We start from the raw sequence: 21124 nt of genomic DNA, 5'->3' as shown, positions 1-21124 counted from the left end.
GAGTCCAGTGCCTGAAATGCTCTCAGTGCTCAGAAGAAGTGAGCTCTTATTATTATCAACAATACATGTGATAGGAAGAGCCACGAAGGAGTGGGAGGGCAAAGGGGTAACACAAAGAAAAACTCTTCATAGGTACCATTCTGTTTAATTCACAGTAGTGGCACATCCCTTGGGTACAACATGTATAACAGATGAAAGCATTGCATAGGGACATGTATCTAACTGCTCTCTTTTGTCATTTGTATCAGAACGTCATACTGACGCAGAGCAAGCATAGGCTTGCAATCAGATGGGTCTGCGTTTGAATCCTGGCTCTGCCACTTTTAGTTGGACAACCACTGGCAAATGACTTTACCTCTCAGATCTGGTTTCCTTACCTTTTGAGTGAGGAGAGGAACACTGAGCTTACATGGCAGCTCTGGGGATTAATTACACGGATTAATGCACCTAGCCAATGCCTAGCGCGTAGCAGCAACTCAATAAATAACATTTAGCATCTAATACTATTGAGATTCTTCTTCTTTTATTCTCCCAGGGCTCTTCATCCCCTGTTTCCTCAATTTCCTGATACTAAATGAATTATGACTATTAAAAGTAAAACATTTTACATATTACCAGAATTTGGCTTAGTGGCTAGAAATATTTCTTCCTTTTATGATCAATATAGTTGAAAGTTGCCTTTCAACCTAGGCATTATTAGTATCATTATTATTATTATTATTTGAGATCGAGTCTTGCTCTGTCACCCAGGCTGGAGTGTAGTGGCACGATCTTGGCTCACTGCAGCCTCCGCCTCCCGGGTTCAAGCAATTCTCTATCTCAGCCTCCTGAGAAGCTGGGATTACAGGAGTGCACCGCCGCATCTGGCAAATTTTTGTGTTTTTAGCAGAGAAAGAGTTTCACCATGTTGGCCAGGCTGGACTCGAACTCCTGGCCTCAAGTGATCTGCCCGCCTTGGCCTCCCAAAGTGTTGGGATTACAGGCGTGAACCACCATGCCTGGCTGGCATTATTCTTTATAGTAAAAAACATAAGGAAGAAAAAGAAGTCACATTCAGTACTTGATTGAAAACAAAATAAATCTCAAAATATTGACTGAGCCCTGCTCACGTGCCAGACATGGTGCTCACTGCTGTCCACATCCAAGAGGGGTGACGCGCTGTCATTCCCACGTTACAGACAAGGAGGCGGAGGCTCAGGATGAGGAGCACTTTTAGAGATGCACATCCTGGAGCCTGTCTGAGGTGCCTTTCCACCATATCCCAACTGCCTCTCACCACAGGCAGGGAGAGCCTGGGCTCAAGCAAAACACAGACCACAGGAAAGGACTGTGTTTCCTGACTTCAAACTTTGGCATAAATAATTGCAGGTCTTAGGTTGGTTACAGAAACCCATTGTCAAGAGACAGCTCTGCAGATCAGTTTCTAAATAACTGCTGTACGCAAGCCCAACTGGGATGTGTCTTGTGACTGAGGTTCCTGTGAGCAAAATGTGAGGTGAAAGCGGGGTCTCTTGTGGTCTGTCCTGCCTCAACTTGTTAGTGTGCAAAGAATGGGCCATCCCAGATGGGGATTGGGGGCACAAGGGGAAATGGCTGGAAAGAGGAGTTATTCTGCTCATTGACAGTGGTGAAGACACCACCTCCTGGTGAGGGAGGAGGCAAAACCTAACCGCTGGCCCCATCTCAGGTCATCTGCTTGACTGACAAATTGGGCCACCCATGCACAGATAGATTTGAGAAACAGTGACCAAACCTCTCAGCATGTGTGACTGTGCTCCTGCCCCAGGAGGGCCCCAAGATGAATCAGTCCTGTCCTTAACAGGTTCACAGCCTAGTGGGAAGACGAGCTGCATACAAGAGTAACTGTAATACCAGGTCAACACTCAAGAGACCAGCAGTGAGGGACAGGTCCATTTCTCTGAATGCTTAGCAGAAGCGAGGCTAGTCTCTAGCTGGATGAGGCAGGGGGACAGGAGAGAAGACTTTGTGGAGCGGGTAATTTTATTAGAAATTCTTATATTTTACTGGTACACAAGTGGGTGTCATGAGCAGGATGCTGGCCCTGCAGTCAGTGGACTTGAGTCTGAGTACAGGTTCTGCTCTTCCTGGCTGTGGGACTCAGGACAACTTGCTCAGCTTCCTCATCTGTGCAAAGCAGCGTGGCATTGTGGGGATGAGCGTGGACTCTGGGGTCAGATTGCCTGGGTTCAAATCCTGGTTGGCAAATCATTTAAAGTAGTAGTGCTTCCGTTTCCATATCTATAAGATGGGGGTAATCATAGTATATTCCACAAACAATTGTGAGAATGGAATGAGTTAATAAATGTGAAACACTTAGAACATTTAGAATAGTGCCTATCACACAGCAAGTGCTCTATGTGCAGCTCTTATTGTTGATGTTGTTAAGAGGGAGGATAATATTAGGGTTGCTGTAAAGATCCAGACTTAGGGGGATCAAAGCGTGATACACAATAGGCTGTCAACATAAGAGAGCTGCTCTTATTATTATTAATAAGTGCAGGTGAGCCTAGAATGAGAGGTGAAGAGAAGGGCATCCTGGGCAGTGTGAACAGTAAGCAAAGACAGGAGGCAGGAATATGCAATCTGTGAGGCAGGAACAGAAAGTAATTTGGTTCGGATCCTTGGGAGAAATAGAATGAGTTCTTTCTGCTGGTTTCTCAGCTTCCTGTGGGCTCTTAGAATCTGGTAAAAAAGCCAGCTTCCCTCAGCACATCTTCATGGCTTTCTTTTGTAATGTTTCTAAATACAGGCATCCTGGAGGGTCTGCTCCCTGTCTTTCCAAGGATGAGTCTCCAGGAGATGTTCCGCTTCCCCTTGGGGCTCCTGCTTGGCTCTGTGCTCCTGGTGGCTTCGGCCCCAGCCACTCTGGAGCCTCCCAGCTGCAACAACAAGGAGCAACAGGTCACTGTCAGCCACACCTACAAGATCGATGTGCCTAAGTCTGCCTTGGTTCAGGTGGAGGCTGACCCTCAGCCCCTCAGTGACGATGGGGCTTCGCTTTTGGCCCTGGGTGAGGCCGGGGAGGAACAGAACATCGTCTTCAGGCACAACATCCGCCTTCAGACGCCACAGAAGGACTGCGAGTTGGCAGGCAGTGTCCAGGACCTCCTGGCCCGGGTGAAAAAGCTGGAGGAAGAGATGGTGGAGATGAAGGAACAGTGTAGTGCCCAGCGCTGCTGCCAGGGAGCTACTGGTGAGCTCACCACCTGGTATTCATTCAACAAACATTTCATGAGTACCTATTATGTGCCAGGGGCTCCGCTAGCCTCATGAGCACTTTGTGACTCTGGCGTGCTCCCACTTCTCATTCTAGGTTTTCTCTAGGGGGCCCATCCCTGCTATTTATTCATTTATTCACTGGTACTAGCTCCAGGGAGCATCTGGAAGCTGAGCAGGGAGGGACCAGCATCTCTTGCAGAGAGTCTAGACTCCTGGCCTATTGCTTCCAGATGGGAATGCTTCTAGGGGCTGTCATGCCTGTGAATCAAAGCTCTATTCAGAGAGGAAGCGATGACATACACAGGAAAGATACGGCCTTGGAGCTAGACAGGACAGTTTACAAATCCCGGTTCTACCACTTTTTAGCTGTGTGACTTTGGACAAATCCCTTACGTTTCCTCAACTGTCCAACAAGGATAATTCTATCAACTAGTATAGTTCTGAGAACTAGAGATGATGCATAGAAGATTCCTGGTCCTTAGTGGAATTTACAAATCAGTAAATTATAATTATCTTATTAGTAAATAATTACAATTGTAAAATAATTACAATTTAATTTTACAAATAATGAAGGCTCTCCCCCCACCCATCCCCTGTCACTTTTAAACATAAACTGCCCAGGCTGATCCAAGGATAATGAACAGTACTTTGGCATAGGATTTCATGCCTGAAGGAATTGCTACGGTTAAGAGCACCTTAACTTTCGGATCCAGATACAGAACTCGGCACCAGGGCCACTGCCATGAATAACCAGCATGGACTTGCCTCTGAGGAGCCCCCACTTTGGAAGCGTTTTTAGGAAGGAGAGAAGGTGTTCTGAGAAGCAGAAGGTGGGCCACAAAGGAGATTGCACTGACCGGTCCGCCCTCCAGCTGCCTCTTGCTGTGTAGGGTCAGAGAGGGGAGCCTGGTTAATTCCCTTCTCCACAGTACCCATAGTTAAGAGTAGGCTATTTTGTGGCTTCTGCAGTTTCGTTTTTCCAGGCTTCAATCTGGACTCATTTCACAAGGTCCCAGCCTTGCTAGTTCCAGCAAACTCCAACCTGCCTGGATCTCACTTTCCGCCCAGGAGTCCTGCCCCACAGTGACAGCTGGCCAGGGTGGAGCATTTAAGGCCCCTCCATAGGAAGGCACTAAATAATGACCACCATGTAGAGAGGAAGGAACAGGGGGAATTCACATGGGAAGGAAAAGAAGGGTGGGTCCTGCAGCCTTTTCAGGCAGAGAAAGGAGGAGACGTTTGCAGATGTCACAGATTAGAAAGCCTGGCCCAGGCTGGAAAGGGTCAACACCTTTTCTCCCTTGTGGAGCTCCACCATCCTCCAAAAAAGAGCCGTGCAAGACCCAGAAATCACCAGACCCTTAAGAATGGGGCTAGTGATTTCTGGGTCTTGCATGGCTGATCTCAAAGGAAGGAGATCCCCTCGCACAACCTTTCAACCCAGCCTACTGTTTTACCTCTCCCTCCCAGATCTGAGCCGCCGCTGCAGCGGCCACGGGACCTTCTCCCTGGAGACCTGCAGCTGCCACTGCGAGGAGGGCAGGGAGGGCCCCGCCTGCGAGCAGCTGGCTTGCCCCGGGGCGTGCAGCGGCCACGGGCGTTGCGTGGACGGGCGCTGCCTGTGCCACGAGCCCTACGTGGGTGCCGACTGCGGCTACCCGGCCTGCCCTGAGAACTGCAGCGGGCACGGTGAGTGCGTGCGCGGCGTGTGCCAGTGCCACGAAGATTTCACGTCTGAGGACTGCAGCGAGCGACGCTGTCCCGGCGACTGCAGCGGCCACGGCTTCTGCGACACGGGCGAGTGCTACTGCGAGGAGGGCTTCACAGGCCTGGACTGTGCCCAGGGTGAGAGCGGAGATGTGCCCTCGGGCCGCCGGACTCTTCTTTCCAATGCACCATTTAACTGTCAATTACACGTTGTTCCCTTTGGGGGTGTCTTCCTTTAGCCTATCCAGACTAGTGAGTCCCAATCCCAGAGTTTCTGATTCTGCGATGGGGCCTAAGAATTTGCATTTCTAACAAGTTCCCAGGTGATGCTGATGCTGCTGGTTTGAGGCCCTAACCTTGAGGACCGCTGGTCTTGTGATCTAATGGCTGTGTGTGAGTGTGTGCGTGTGGTGAGGGGGTTAGTATTCATTACCTGTCGTTCAGCTAATAACTTCTGGGGGTCGGGAATGGCGTCTTACACATGTCTGCATCCTGCATACCCACCCTTATAGTGCTCAGGGAATACTCACTGGGTCTGGATTGCCTCCCTTGCTCACCCTCTCTTCCCTGTTCCTGTTCTGCCTGCAGTGGTCGCCCCACAGGGCCTGCAGCTGCTCAAGAGCACGGAGGATTCTCTGCTGGTGAGCTGGGAGCCCTCCAGCCAGGTGGATCACTATTTCCTCAACTACTACCCCCTGGGGAAGGAGCTGTCTGGGAAGCAGATCCGAGTGCCCAAGGAGCAACACAGCTACAAGATTCTTGGTTTGCTGCCTGGAACCAAATACATAGTCACCCTGCGTAACGTCAAGAAAGACATTTTTAGCAGCCCACAGCATCTACTTGCCACCACGGGTGAGGAAGCCACCTGATGCCCCAGGGTTCCCAGGAGAGGCCCCATTCTAAATGTTTTCTTTCATTATTCCCACAAATACCCGTCAGGCAGTTGCCTTGACTTGGAGTTTGAAAAACACAGCTGCCACAATCCTAGGTTCTGAAGAGTCCCAGTTCTCTCTCTTCTTTCCTTGCTCCCTGATTACTGGGTCCTCTAAGCCCATGAAGACCTGCTAGATGGGGGCTCATGGGGTCTTCTCTGTCCCTGAGATTAGTAGGGTCTGCACCTTCTCATAAGCAGTCAAAGGGTGGACCTGCATCCCCAGTCCCTCACTGAACCCCCAAAGCCATTCAGAAAGTTCAAGTCGGTATGGGTGAGAGGCTGCTGAAGCCACCTGTATCAGTTAGATTCATCTCGGTGGGAAAGACATGACACGAATAGGGTAATAAATTTCAAAGTTTAATCAACAGGTTGTTCACAAAAGTGTGGGTGGGGGTTGGATAGTGAAACACAAAGACCTGCTTCAATAAGGATACACTCCTGCCTGAAGGGGCAAGGGATAGACATTGGTACTTGGACGCAGAGAGAACTGTGGAAAAGAACTGCTTGGTGGGATTGTTTTGGTAGAGGGATGCAGGCAATCCACCGTGTCTCCACAGAATTCTGTCTTCTGCCCTCTGATCTGCTGATGATTCCTGCTAGCTGAACCTGGAAGCCAGAGGGTCAGGGAAAATGGCTGATTCAATTCACAGAGATCATAGCCTGGGGTACAGAACAAGATGGAGGATGGTGGAGGCTTGATATGGAGAAACGGAACCTCCTGTGCACCAGCAAATGCCACCAAAATGTTTAGAAGGATAAGCATCACTGCTTACTCTTTAAACATTCTTGTTTCCTTGTGAACATTCTTAAAGCAGCTTAGATCTTCAAGGATTTGGAAAAACGTAGTTGGTTGAATGACTGAATCATTCCTTCACGCAGTACATTTTTATTGAACACTTACCATTTGTCAGGCACTGCTCTAGGTACTGATAAAAATTTACTGCCTCCATCCTGCCCTAAACTTCTAGGGAAAGATCTAGGAAGATACAGATGGATGGAGCTTTGGCATGCAGTTGTATTTGCAGAGACATCAAGCTGCCTGTCCTTTTTGGCGGTGGGACTAGGATGAAGGTGGGGATGGGTCAGTGTTGGAAAGGACTGTGAGAGACTTGGTCATCATGAGGGCACCACATGTGATTGCCTTTGTCAGTGCCCTCAAGCTAAAGACCCCCAGGAGCACCCCTGTAGTTAAACAACTTGGGTGTCTTGATTGTTCTAGCATGGATGACTGCACACTATGGGAGACCATAGGGCTGTCTCAGTAGACAGTGTTAAAAAGGACTGGTTAGAGAATTTGGGCCTGTGTTATGTAATTTGGGGGAAGGTGTAAGGAAGCAGGGATTGGGTGCTGTCAAGAAGTGGGGAGAACCTCTCCCCTCTGAGAGGCTAAAGTTGGTGATTGTAACAGAAGTGGTCATTACTCATAGTAGTCAAGAGAGTGGGTGTTTAGCTATTTGTGTGGTTGGGACAATGGTCATGTTTTTGTCTGTGTTCAGAGTTGATCATGGAAGGGTCTTGCTTTTGTCTTGATCTACATGGTCAAGAGTGACCTGACATTGATGTCCTGTGAAATGATTTATGTTCAATAGGAGACACCAAGTCCTCACTGTGAGAGCCAGGCCCGCTGTGGCTGGCAGACTCTGCTTTTCTCTTCTTCCCCATTTTGTCTATGGCTACCTCTGGTACAGCTAGCACTGTGTCCAAAGCCTCCCAGTGCAGCACAGAGATGCCTATTCTGAAAGTCCTAGCAGCCCGTCATGACATCTTGCTCTCGGGATTTGTAAAATTCTGCTAGTGTGAAGTTTCTCTTACCTTCTAATCTGATTCGGCTTAAACACATTCTTATTTGCTCCTCAGGGGAGCCTAAGACAAGAGGTATTCCTCCCCACCATAATCAGGAACATTCTCATTAAGTCCTTGCTTTTTCATTTGTGACTCCCTCCCAATTCTTTTACACCATGTAGGAACTCTTCTATAAGCCTCAAGTCACGTTTATTACTCACCTCTTGACCTGTCCTTCAGGGAATGCCATCTTTAATGGAAGTCTAAAAACAGCACCTGGCAGATGGAAGCCCGTGGATGAGAGGAAAAGCTTCAGAGAAAAGGCTCTGTGAGGCTCTTTATCCATAACTGAGTGAATCGGGGATGTTCAGAGCCCAGGGACCTTGAGATCACTGAGTTCACACCTGGCCTGATGCACTAATTCTCTGTCCTGCATCATCCGTCAGTTGGCCTGGGTGGAGACACCTCCAGGGAGGTGAAGGTGGGGGCGTGACTGATGAAGGGGGGAAGCCTGAGAACTGGGGGGGCCTTGGCTTTCCTGTTCCAAACTTAGAAGGCCAGGCTCCCTCAGCCTGGGATGTGGCTGTTGGAATTCAAACTGCTCCTCAAAGACCCCAGTCCTCCCATCCCCTAGGAAAGCTCTCCCCTTAGAGCCGTAGCAATGAGCCATTCGTTTGTATTAATCACTGTAATCTCATGTTTTGTTTTTTTTTCTGAGTAGAAGAGTAAACATTTAGCTGTTAATACTTCACTATAAATAAATATATGCAATAACTCTCTTCCTTCACAGGACAGACAGATTGGGCAGCATGAGAATACCAGGTACCTGATGGAAGTGCTAAAATTTGGTAGAAAGAGCAGGAAGGACACTCAGATGGACCGAGTTAAAATTCACCTACTTTATAGTTTTGCCTAGGGTTCATCCTTAGAGGAGAATCTGAGAGGCAAGGGCTGCAATTTGGGAGATGAAGGAAGGAGCTTGTTGGATCATCAGTGTTGTTCTCGAGAAAGTTTGAAATGGATTCTCTCCACTTTCCATGGAAGTGCCTGAGCTTCTTATCCTGAGGTCGTCTTAGAGGGCAGGGGCTCTGCAGCTGAAGAGTGGGCCTTTAGTTCAGGGCTGTAGCTCTCTGAGCTCTGGATTGAGTGATTTGGGTGGCCAGCCTGAGAGGTACAGTCTGGGCTTGACCAAAGTCAGTGTGGACAGGGAAGACCACATGGCCTCTGGTGGGATGGGGAAGTGGAGGCTTTCCCAAAAGACAGTCTGCCTGTGCAATATGTGAAAAACAGCAGCTGGGTAGCTCAAAGACACCTGTTAAGAACTGTGTCCTGGGACTGAAGCCAGCTCTTGAGATGTCAAGAAAGGGAGCTGACTTGATAACCAACAGCCTGTCACAGAATCTCAGAACCTCTGCTCTTCACCACTTTCTCTTGCCTCCCTCACCCCTGTCCTAGACCTTGCTGCGCTTGGCACTGCCTGGGTGACAGAGGAGACTGAGCACTCCCTCGACGTGGAGTGGGAAAACCCCTCGACCGAGGTGGACTACTACAAGCTGCGATATGGCCCCATGACAGGGCAGGAGGTAACTGAGGTCACTGTGCCGAAGAGCAGTGACCCCAAGAGCCGATATGACATCACTGGTAAGAGCCATCACTGGAATGTGGGGTGTTTGCTGTAGATGCAGAGGTGGGGATAGTGTGTGCAGACAGCACTGGCATCTGCACTGCTCAAGTGTGTGCAGAGAGTCCAGGGGCCTTAGGAATCACACTTGAATCCAGTCCTTGAATCTGCCAGACGTAAGCCCACCCGGGAGGCCTGTAGACTCTGTCCCAGCATTCCAGAACTCGATCCCAGAGCACCTTGTTAACAGATTATATTTGTGAGATGTTCTCCAAGTCAGCAAACTCTCTTGAAGACCCTGTCTGTGTCTCAGGATGGATTTGATGGTGTATAGATATTCCTTTTAGAGGAACTTGTGTTTTTGGGTGTTGGGGGCAAGAGGGGGGGAGGAGAGAGAGAGAGAGAGACAGATTGAGATTGGTTTGTTGAGCATGATGCACGGAAGGGGTTGTGTTGGGAGGCGTGGAGGAGGGCAGGGTGCAGTGAGCAGGGATGGCTCCTTGTTTCAGATTTCTGAGTTAATGCTGCCAAGAGCTGGAGCTCAAATGGCTGCTAAGGAGACAAGGCTGTAGGGATGGATCAAGTTTGGCAGTGCCTGAAGTTTGTACAATTCCAGGGCTCTTTTTTAAGAAAAGTAATACACAATCATGAATACCCAATCAGGTACAAGGCCTTGGAATGGACCCATGAAAGTGTGGGGCTTATTAGCTTCATGGTGAATTCCCTCCTGGAGCCTTGTTCTGCCATCCACTCCTTGAGTTCTGTGTTGACAGGACATTTTGGGGTTCTTAGTGTTTGTGGAGTGAAGAATGAGAGTTTGTGCCTCACACAAGCTGCTGTTTGTCTGCATTTTACCATTAGAGTCTGAATATTTGTGCCCAAGGAAAAATAATAATTCTAGTTGCTTCTACAGAGAAATAATTTTTTTTTTAAAAAAAAGGGCTGGGCATAGTGGCTCACGCCTGTGATCCCAGCTACTTAAGAGGCTAAGGTGGGAGGATCCCTTGAGCCTAGGAGGTTGAGGTTACCATGAGCTGTGTTTGCACCGCTGCACTCTAGCCTGAATGACACAGTGAGGCCCTGTCTCTAATAAATAAATAGGAAAAAATTAGGCTAAATATTACATTGAGAAGGAGAGATACTTTGGAAGGAAAAGGGTTGCTGGGAGCAGAAACACATTTGGACCTATAAATAAAATTGGGAAATAAGTGCTAGGTGGCCCAGTGAAGAACCAGAGAGCATTTGAAATGCATTTCAATTGGCATCTTCTCATTTGCTCTGATGCCCTACTCCTGTCCCCAGCCAGTAAGCCCCCTCAGTGACTCCTCAAGTTCCACTGCTCCTGCGGGGCTTTATTTGCCGCCTGCAGATACAGATTCGTCTTTGGAGGAGGAAGGAAAACCCCTCATCTTCCCTCATGGGAGAAATCCTGGGGAGGAGCCGTGCTGGGGAGAGGGGTCTGGAGCCTGCACTCATGTCTCACACTGCCTGCTTGTTTCCAGGTCTGCACCCAGGGACCGAATATAAGATCACGGTGGTGCCCATGCGAGGAATGCTGGAGGGCAAGCCAATCCTCCTGAATGGCAGGACAGGTGAGAGCTACTTGGAGGCACTATGGACGTTTAATCATGTTTGCATTCTCACATTTTTCTTGGCTGACTCCTCTCTGGATAAGAATTCTGGGATTTGCAGACAGGCGGGGTGGCTCACGTCTATAATCCCAGTACTTTGGGAGGCCAAGGTGGGCGGATCACCTGATATCGGGAGTTCAAGACCAGCCTGACCAACATGGAGAAACCCTGTCTCTGCTAAAAATACAAAATTAGTTGGGCGTGGTGGCGCCTGCCTGTAATCCCAGCTACTTGGAGACTGAGGCAGGAGAATTGCTTGAGCCTGGGAGGCGGAGGTTATGGTGAGCTGAGATCGTGCCGTTGCACCCCAGCCTGGGCAACAAGAGTGAAACTCCATCTCAAAAAAAAAAAAAAAAAAAAAAAAATTCTGGGATTTGCATGTAGAGAGAGTCTATCCCTTTATTACTGATGTCTATTTTTAGGCAGGGAAAGGGAAGCAAACTTTTCATATTTCAAATTTTTCTTGCCATTGAAACTCTCTCCCAGGGTCTTGGAGTCAAAGGATAAGACCATATCTGATACCCTTCTGCTTATTTTAATAGCTTCTGTCACTGCATTGTTTTTAAGGCATTTATTATCTAGGATATAGGCACATAGCTCCTTTTTCCCTAAAAACAAGTGATCTATAATTTTCTTCTTGCCACATCTGTGTTTTTTCTTGATGACCACACTTAGTAGACTCCTCTAAAATGTCAAAAGATATTAAAAACCCTCACATGGGAATAGCGGTATGTTGTCATCTGTGTATTCAGAAAATATATAGTGATAAAAGGTTACAAATCAGTTATATTTGACAATAAGTTTGTAATTTATTAATCAGAACAGAATTTGAAAACATGGTAGGCATACACATGAGACATCCTAGGTAACTTTTAGTTTTTAAACAATAATTGAGTCCATATTGAATTGTGAACTTCCTCATTAACTCTGTGCTCCTGCCTTCCCCATGCTGGAAACCCGTGATCTAGAACATGGTGCCACTTGGGGAAACCAATCCTTGGAGCTGGTAAAGAAGGAGTCTTTGAGTTTTGAGTCTTTCTTGAAAAGTTTTTTAGTTCTTTCCAATTCAGTCCTGGAAATAGCTGGTTATGGTGGCGAGAATAAGGGGTGAGATGCTGTGAGAATTGAATTCACTATTTCAGCTGCCTAACAGATTGCTTATATGCAGTATGAAAGAGTTGGGGAATTATAATGGAGAACATATAACTTAATTTACAAACTAGACAATGTGGACTGTACAGTCTGCTTGAATAGTGGACTAGTGAACCGTTTTAATGAGCTGGAAAATGGTAAGTACTTCTGTGCCTCCAGTGGCATTCCCTGTAGCTGTGAATTAATTGAGAGCTTACTGAGTGCCAGGCATTATAATCACTACACAGTTTTTATGAATATCTCATTTAGTTCTCACAGCAATCCAATGAAGTAGATACTATTATTATTTCTCTGCCATATATAAGAAAACTGGAAAAAGTAAGCTCAAGATTGCCCAGCCAGGAAAGGACAGAGCTGGGATTTGAACCCAGGATACCCAAGTGTAAGCCTTTGGGCTTAGCTACTGTAAACCAAAAAGTATCTGAGATAGGCCTTAATCAACTTAGAAGTTTATTTTTCCAAGGTTAAGGACATGCCTGGGAGAAAGAAACATGGAATCACAGAAACAATCTGTGGTCTGTACCTTTCTCCAGAGATGATTTTGAGGGCTTCAATATTTAAATGGGAAAAGTGGGCTGGAGAGGAAATAGGGAGGGTATAATTCCCATGTTGGAAGAGAAAAGGAGCAGGTAGGGGGATAGTCAATTATGTGTTGAGTAAATTTGCACTTTTCATAGGATAAGGTGAACACGGAGTAGCTACGTGTGGAGATATTTAACCTTTTATCTGTAGCCTGCATAGGAACAAAAGGAAAGGCAGCCTCTTGCATAACTCAGCTTTCAGCTTTATTTTTTCCTCTTGGCAGAGTGAATTGGGGTCCCGAGTTTTTTATTTTCCTTTCACGTTACAAAGCTAAAGTGCTTCCCACTTTTACCCTCCTGTAAGAGATAAACGCTTTTTCTTCTCTTACACAGTCAACACAACTCAGAACATTTCCCCTCTGGAAGTGATTTTTCCCCATATACCAGGGAGTTTTCCATCAGACACCAACTGGGTGTTCTATAATTCAATTCATATGTGACATTCCTCCCTGGAAATAGCATCAGATCCCACAAGTTAAGGGCCCAGACCACAAGACTTTCCTCACTTCAGATGCCTGTCACAGTCCCCAGGTTATGACCTGTACTTCTGACCATTTGGCTATAAATTGGGGGTTTTTATGACTCCCCTCCTTAGGTTCCATTAATTTGCTAGAGCGGCTCATAGAATGCAGGGAAACACTTTACTTACATTTACTTATTTATTATAATAAAGAATATTACAAAGATCCAGGTGAAGAACCAGATGGAAGAGATGCATAGGTCACGGTATGTGCTTCCATGGCCTCTGTGGGTGTGCCACCCTCCCCAAACCTCCACATGTTCAGCAACCAGGATGCTCTCTGAACCCAGTCCTTTTGGGTTTTCATGGAGACCTCATTATATAGGAATGATTGATTACATCATTGACCACTGGTGATTAACTCAACCTTTAGCAACTGTGAGTGCCTCTCTCCTCCCCCTTGTTAGCAGGGTGGGCAGGTGGGGCTGGAAGTTCCAATCCTCTAATCACAAGGTTGGTTCCCTGGCAACCACCTCCTTTCTGAGGCTATCCAGGAGCACCCTCCAACCCCTTACAGCAGTCATCTCATTAACATACAAAAGACACCTCACTTTGGAGATTCCAAGGCTTTTAGGAGCTGTGTGCCAGGAATCAGGGAACCAAGACCAAACGTGTTTCTTGTTATAAATCATAATATCACACCTCTCATCCTTCTTGCCCATTATTTCTGGTTAATTTTCATACTGTTTGCTTCCTAACTGAAAAATTTTCTATGATTCATCACGGACTGAGGAGGAAGCATAATGCTTTTATCTTGGCCTCCGTGGTCCGTGCAGCCTGGGCCATTGTTATTCTCATTGCTCCCCCAGGGAAAGCCTTCCTGTAGCCAGACTGCTCTTGGGGTTTCCTAACAGAAGACTTATCTCTGCAAGTGGCTTTCTGTTGTTACTCAGCCTAGAAAACCCTTGCTATTATTTCTAGCCACAAATTAATTTAATTCAACAAACATTTATTGCAGGATGTATCTGGGCCAAAGAGACCTGATCCCTTTAGAAATTTCCAGAGCTGATAAGCCATGGTCCTTGTCCTTCAGAGGATCACAGCAATAATGTAAGGTTCCACTCCAGCCTTCTATGACCTCATTAAATGTCAGCCAGATTTGCCTCTGAGGTCTGAGAGCATTTAATCACATATGGCCTTGAATTGCTAGTTAGCCTTTCACGTATACTGGAATGTTACTACTCAAAAGTGTTTTTATTGTCAATTATATCCTAAAACCAGGATAGAATATTTTATTGGATTGCAAATAAATTTGTGTCATGTGTTTTACCAGCATAAAAAAGAAAAAGACACTGTAATTTACAGGGTCAGGAAACACTCTTAAACCTGGCTAGACTGTTAAGTAATTTAAGGGAAAAGAAGAATCGCTGTTTTCTCCAAACGTTTTGCATCCCTCCAGGTGGAAAAGGATGCTGGAACTTAAGAACAGCCTAAGCATGTGCAGGGAGGAAACGACACAATTCAGGGATTTTTCATTTAATGAGGCACCCAGTGTAACTAATACCATGACAGGGAAATGGTTGACTGAAATTCCTCACCCTGTTAACCCAGCACACTCAAAGTGCGCTGGAACACCTTCCAGAAAGGCCGGCCTCAGAAGCACATCAGCTTCAGGAGCAGCAAGCATAGGCCAGGCCGGTGTCTGTGGGGGGTTGTGAGGGGGAAGGTCCCTGGACTTCTGCATCATACCCTGACAGCTATGCTTCCCATCGAATGAGAAGAAAGGGAGGCTACTAACTGAGAGGTGATGTCATTCTTTTGTCCTCTATCTGTAAAATGAAGAATTGGACTAAGTGAGTTTGAAGTCCTTTCTCTTTTCTTATGATGATGGTATTCTGTTAATAGCTTCATGCTTTTCCCTGGTGTGTATAAAACAAAGCATGCTTGCTTTGTTATAATTTCACGGGCTCCCATGCACAGCAGAGCTTATAGCCTAGAATATTCACTTGTCATCCATTTTCTCAGAACTTTCCTCCTTAGACTATGCTGTGAAATAGCAGTTTTGCTTTTCTTAATATCTTTTTCACTTCTTACGGATTTCCAAACACAGTGTTCCGTTTGAAATGGCTTAGCCCCTAAAACTTTGGAAACTCCTTCGTGTCCTAAGCTGAGCTCCTGTCACCATTCAGAACTCCTGTCTCACACACAGTCACCAACACACACATTCAGCATCCGGACAACAGCAACAATCTCTATCATTTGCGTGACCACTGTATTCTAGTGGGCTTCTGTACACTGTGAGACTTTGTAAATATGATCTCTGGTCCTTATAATATCAAAAGGATTGCAAGCATTATTATTTCCATTTTACATGTGAGAACATTGAGGCCTACAACGTTTAGGAGACTCAGGGTGAGCTAGTGAATAGCTAGCTGGCACAACTCAGGTTCACTTGAAATCAAAGTCAATAATGTTTTTAGAAGAAAAGCTGGGGGACAACAGGAAGAAGGGTTGCCCTCTCTGAGTGCATTTTCTACAAACGGTGCCTTCTGGATAATTTTGTTGCCACAATGGAAAGACATTAGAGGAGGTATGTGTAAACAAGAATGCAGAACTTATAGGTATTGTGGTCTCAAGGCACCTCTTCCATGAACCCACCTTCAAATCAATGACACAGGTCCTGCCCCTGTGTCTTCCTCCCCCAAGCTCGTTTCTCATAGATTTTACATCCCGTCGGTGCCATCTTCTACTGCACCAACTGGGAGATTCACAGGTGGCCATTGTGAGTGGAGAAACCTGTTCCTAATGCCTCAAGTGTGGACATGGGCTGTTGGATGTTACAGCCTAGACTGAAGACAGCCATTCCCTACCCAACCCTGTGGTGAATCATGTTATAAAGTGGAATAAGCTTTCCTGATGTGAACAGAGCTTCTAATTAACCTCCTCCATATACTGTGTTTAGGTTTTGCAAATTAGATCTCTTTGAAGTGAAGTGCACCTTTATTCTAACTAACATATGTATTCATAGGTGAGTTCCACCTATCCAGTTTTATAAACCTTACCTTACATCTCTCTGACCTTGAATGGCCCTGAGAAAGGTCCCACCAGGGCTGCTGGTGTCCAGCAGTTGGGAAGTTACAGCCTGGGGAGGATGTTGGGCTGTGGTGGGGAGAGCTTGTCTTGTAGTAGAGGCTACAGCTATGGCTCATCTGTGATTTAGCCAGCTGCTGCAGCTGCTGAAAGGCTTTCTTGCATGGAAAAACTATTTCATAATCTCCAGATCCCTTTTTGGTAGAGAGAGGTTTCAGTCCTGCAAAGCTGGCCTCTTCCAGCTATCTGTCCTATCATGGGGGTCCCATCTCTGAGGCCTTCCTCCCATTCCTGTGTCTCAGCACCTGATCCCAATCACTGGAATGGTTAAGGAGAGCAAGCTCTGTGAAGACCCCCTCTCAGTTGAGTTGCTGTGGTTGGGGACCTGAGAGAAAAGAGAAGGCAGGGGGCTGAGAGCTGTACTGGCACTGTGAGCTTGGAGAAGTCACATCTCCTCTCTTAAACCTCCTTAAACCTCCAGGTCTCCTATAACCCTAAGCATAATATGATTCAGTTTTACCTTCCTACTCTTCATGCCCAAGATGCTGTTTCCTGGTTCTTCTCCATCCCTTGAGAGCTCTGGGACTGGTGGGGGAGAAAGGAGCTACAGGGCTGGTTGCTGCTTCCTCTTTCCACCCATGTGGACGTGATGGATCTTTCCTTTATTTGTTGACTTTTATTTATTTATTATTTTTATTTATTATTATTATTTTTAGACTGAGTCTTGCTATGTCTCCTAGGCTAGAGTGTGGTGTGTGATCTCGGCTCACTGTAACCTCTGCCTTCTGTTCAAGCCATTCTGGTGCCTCAGCCTCCTGAGTAGCTAGGATTATAGGCGTGCACCACCCTGCCTGGCTAGTTTTTTGTATTTTTAGTAGAGACAGGGTTTTGCCATGTTGGCCAGGCTTGTCTCCAACTCCTGGCCTCAAGTGATCCACCCAGCTCAACCTCCCAAAGTGCTGGAATTGCAGGTATGAGCTGTTGTGCCTGGCTGTGATATATCTTTCAAAACACACAGGCAGCGCCAACCCCACAAAGCCACAGACCTCTGCTGTGGGTCCCAGAAACAATGGTAGCAAGCACAGATCTGGGGCAGGGAGATGGGGTGGGAGGCACTGCTGGGATATGGGGTTGTACAGACGTGGACACTTTTGAGAAGGAGAGGGCCATGAACTTTAAGAGCAGGACTGCTAGGATGTTCTTCCTGCACCCTTAGTTTTCCATTTCCACTTTGTCACTAATTTCCCCAGATTGAGATGTTGGTTTTGGATGGCTCTTGTCATCTCTTCCCTTTGACATGCAGGATCATATCTTGCACCGAAAGTTGTAACAGGTTGCGGAGAGATTTCTCTCTATCATTGCACTCTTTTCCTTGACTGTCCTCTTAGAGCCTGCTAGAGCCTCCAGAGGCCCTGGCCATGGGGTCAGATGGTGGATGCCTGCATCCTAATTGTCTCCCCTGTCATTCCTGGAGGCCCACAAGTGGCAGACTATTGTAAGACTATTGGCTCCGAGCTCACAGTCACAGTGAGACTATTGTCTCACAAGGCAAGAGTTCGAGACCAGTTTCTCTCTTTAGTTCCTGTCTATTACTGCTGCTGGATTTCAGGTCACAGTAACCTTTCAGATCACACTTTACTTTATTTATGATTTATTATTATTATTAGTTTCAAAGGAAAATGCTATTGATAGTGCTGCTTAGGACATAGAGGTAAAAAGTGGAAATGTACAGTCTTTGTTAGATAAGAATGAGTTCAAATCTTGGCTCTACCACTTAATGTATCCCAAAGCAAACTCTTGGTCCTCTTCCTCTCCCGACTCCCTACTGCAAACGCTTCCCTCCCTCAGCTATCCCTCAGATATCTATATATAGAGAGATATAGATGTCTCTATAAATGGCCACCCCATTTTGCAAATTACTCAGGCCACAAGCCAACAAATCATTCGTTGTATCCCACATCGAATCTATCAGCAGATTATAACAGTTTTACCTTTGAAAGCTCCAAAGCCAGCCTTCTCCATGACCTTCATTACTGCCGCAGTTGCCTGCACCCCTGCCATCTTGCATATACACCATTGAAGCAGCCTCCTAGGTGACCTTCACTCTTGGTTCACTTGAGTCAGTATTCTCCCCAGAAGCCGGAGGGATCCTTTGATAGCTCAAGTCAGATAAGGTCATTCTTCTTTTCAAAGCCCCCAGAAACTTCTCACGTTACTTAATGTAAAAGACAGTGTCATTACAATGGCCTTCAAGGCCATCCATAGTCCACTGTCCCTCTCACTTTCCTGGCCTCCCTTCCAGCCACTTGACTTAACTCTGTCTAGATGCACTGGCATCCCTGCTGTTTCCTGAATACATGAAGCAGGACCTTGGGTTAGCAGGGACATGTGTAAAAGAAAAAATGAGGGACTTTCTAAGGTCATGGGCTAAGGATATGTTCTTGGGAAGCGCAGAGTCTAGGACATAGCTGGCATATTGTTCTGGGTTAGTTCTTTTTGAATATAAACTCCACATTGGCAGGGATTTCTGACTGTTTTGCTCAGTGATAACTCCTAAATGTCGTTACATTCCCTGGCACATAATGGATATTCAGTGAAGTGCTGTTGAATGAATGAACTGAGTTTTGGAGATTTGTATTGGAAAAGAGAGAGAGGAGCATGTGTAGATATAAGTGCCAGGTCTGGAAACTGTAATTGGAAGGAATGAATAGGGGAGGCGATGTTGTTTTGATTTGAGGAGAACTAGGGAGGAGAATGATGACTCTTCTTGAATACTTGGTCTCCTGGAAGGGGAATTAGATGTATTCTCTCTGTCTACCTAGGGTAGACAATTGAAAGGAGTTACATTTGAAGGAGTTTTCTCTAATATGTTTAGTAGTCTGAAAATGGAAAATGGAATGCATTGTGTTGTCTGTTGGAGAGTCCTTTCTCGGTTTAGGGTTCAAGCAGAAGCCAGTTGTCCACCTGTCACTGATGATGGAGAGACCCCCTTGCCTTGCATAGACCATTGAACTAGGTCACCCAGGTGAACTAGATCTTTAACAATCTATGATCTTGACCAACCAACTGGTTTCTTTGATTTTTCTTTCTCATGTATTTTTATGAAGAAATTGACAGTCCAACCAATGTTGTCACGGATCGAGTGACTGAAGACACAGCAACTGTCTCCTGGGAACCAGTGCAGGCTGTCATAGACAAGTATGTGGTGCGCTACACCTCTGCTGATGGGGACACCAAGGAAATGGCAGTGCACAAGGATGAGAGCAGCACTGTCCTGACGGGCTTGAAGCCAGGAGAGGCATACAAGGTCTACGTATGGGCTGAAAGGGGCAACCAGGGGAGCAAGAAAGCTGACACCAATGCCCTCACAGGTAACAGAAGGACGGGAGCATAAAGTTTTCTCGTGGCAGGGAGAAGGTTGATTTTTTTAATCAGGAGGTCATTGCTCACCTGGCGTCAGCTCTTTTGTTTGCAGGAGTGGGGAGGAGGGTTGCAAAACCAATTTTGATTTTCATAATTATGTATTTTTTTATTTTTTGACATCAAACGAAAGAGATCAGCCTTTTCACTTGATGCAGAAGGTCATACTTATTTGAGTTGGAATTCTGTATGCAACCCCCTCAGAATAGGGTAACACTTTCTAATTTTCATTTTTTAGTGTGAAAACTCAAAACACTGGGCTGACAGTGAATTTGAATGCTTATCTCAGTTTGCAGTGGCTGTACAGGCACTTTGCATATAATCTGGAGCTCTCTTTTAGACCGTGGAAATAGTTTGCATCCTGAGTCAACATTTACTAAATGGACCAATTCTTCCTTTAAGCTTTCAGAAGCTGCGAGGGTTCTCTTACTTCGCCCAGTCATTCTGCTCAGTTTGTGCCTGTAGGGGTTCTGGGACTATGCTGGGACATAGCCCAGCCATTCTTTCTGCTTAAATCCTCTCCTGGTGCTTCTCTGAATTTAGAGCAGCCTGATCCTGGAGCCCACATGAGGTTCCAAAACACCTGGCAGGAAATCAGAGGGAAAGGCTTCGCTTATTGTTTGCATTCTGTTCTGGACAGTCACTGAGTATAGAGACTCTCAGAGAAGCAGAGAGGTGGTTAGGAATATAGTTTCAGAAGCTTGACTGTCCAGGTTTTAACCCTAGTTCTGCCATTGACTAGCTGAGTGGCTTTGGGCAAGTTACTTTACTTACATTCCTGTTTCTTATGGCATAAGTGAGAGCAATGATTTTTTAGAATGTTAGTCAGTATTTGGCCCTTGAAAGATTTCGTGGTGCACAGCCTCCTAGATCCATGTGGGCCTCAATAGTTGACCTCTTCTTCAGGGGAGCAGAGAAGATATTGACAGTAAGGATGGTGATATCTAAATCTGTTTAAAGTCAAAGTCAGCAAATTTCTGTAAAGGGCCAGATAGTAAATATTTTCGGCTTTGGGGGTCCAACAGTCTCTATTGCAATTACTTAACTTTGCCATTGGAGTGTGAAAACAGCCACAGACAATGATGTGTAAATGGACTGGTGTGACTGTGTTCCAATAAGACTTTATTGATAAAGATTGGCAGTGGATCAGATTTGGCCTGTGGGTTGTAGATTGCCGCTCCTGGTTTACGTTACACCTGACTCTCTTTTTTACTAGGATTCTGAGTGTCATGAAAAGAGCATTTGGGTCGGCATTTTTTGTTTGTTTGTTTGAGATGGAGTCTTGCTCTCTCACCCAGGCTGTAGTACAATGGCGTGATCTCGGCTCACTGTAACCTCCACCTCCTGGGTTCAAGCAATTCTCCTGCCTCAGCCTCCCAAGTAGCTGGGATTATAGGCGCCCACTGCCACGCCCGGCTAAGTTTTGTATTTTTAATAGAGATAGGTTTTCATTGTGTTCCCAGGGCTTGTCTCGAACTCCTGAGCTCAGGCAATCCACCCGTCTTG

General features: G+C 46.3%; 1 protein-coding gene across 2 annotated transcripts in view; it reads left to right on the top strand.

Moving 5' to 3' along the window:
- TNN (tenascin N) overlaps nucleotides 1–21124 on the top strand; it is a 121262-nt gene that overhangs the window by 56813 nt on the left and 43325 nt on the right. For both annotated transcript variants that reach the window (XM_021930357.2, XM_017957749.3), the window contains exons 4-9: nucleotides 2771–3214; nucleotides 4711–5085; nucleotides 5536–5799; nucleotides 9119–9304; nucleotides 10787–10876; nucleotides 19306–19569. In XM_021930357.2, the coding sequence (XP_021786049.2) occupies nucleotides 2806–3214; nucleotides 4711–5085; nucleotides 5536–5799; nucleotides 9119–9304; nucleotides 10787–10876; nucleotides 19306–19569 (1588 nt within the window). In that variant the 5' untranslated portion in view covers nucleotides 2771–2805. The remainder of the gene's footprint in view (nucleotides 1–2770; nucleotides 3215–4710; nucleotides 5086–5535; nucleotides 5800–9118; nucleotides 9305–10786; nucleotides 10877–19305; nucleotides 19570–21124) is intronic.

Source organism: Papio anubis, chromosome 1, assembly GCF_008728515.1.
Source record: "Papio anubis isolate 15944 chromosome 1, Panubis1.0, whole genome shotgun sequence".
Lineage (NCBI taxonomy): Eukaryota > Metazoa > Chordata > Mammalia > Primates > Cercopithecidae > Papio > Papio anubis.
This window is presented reverse-complemented; position numbering and strand designations above follow the sequence as displayed.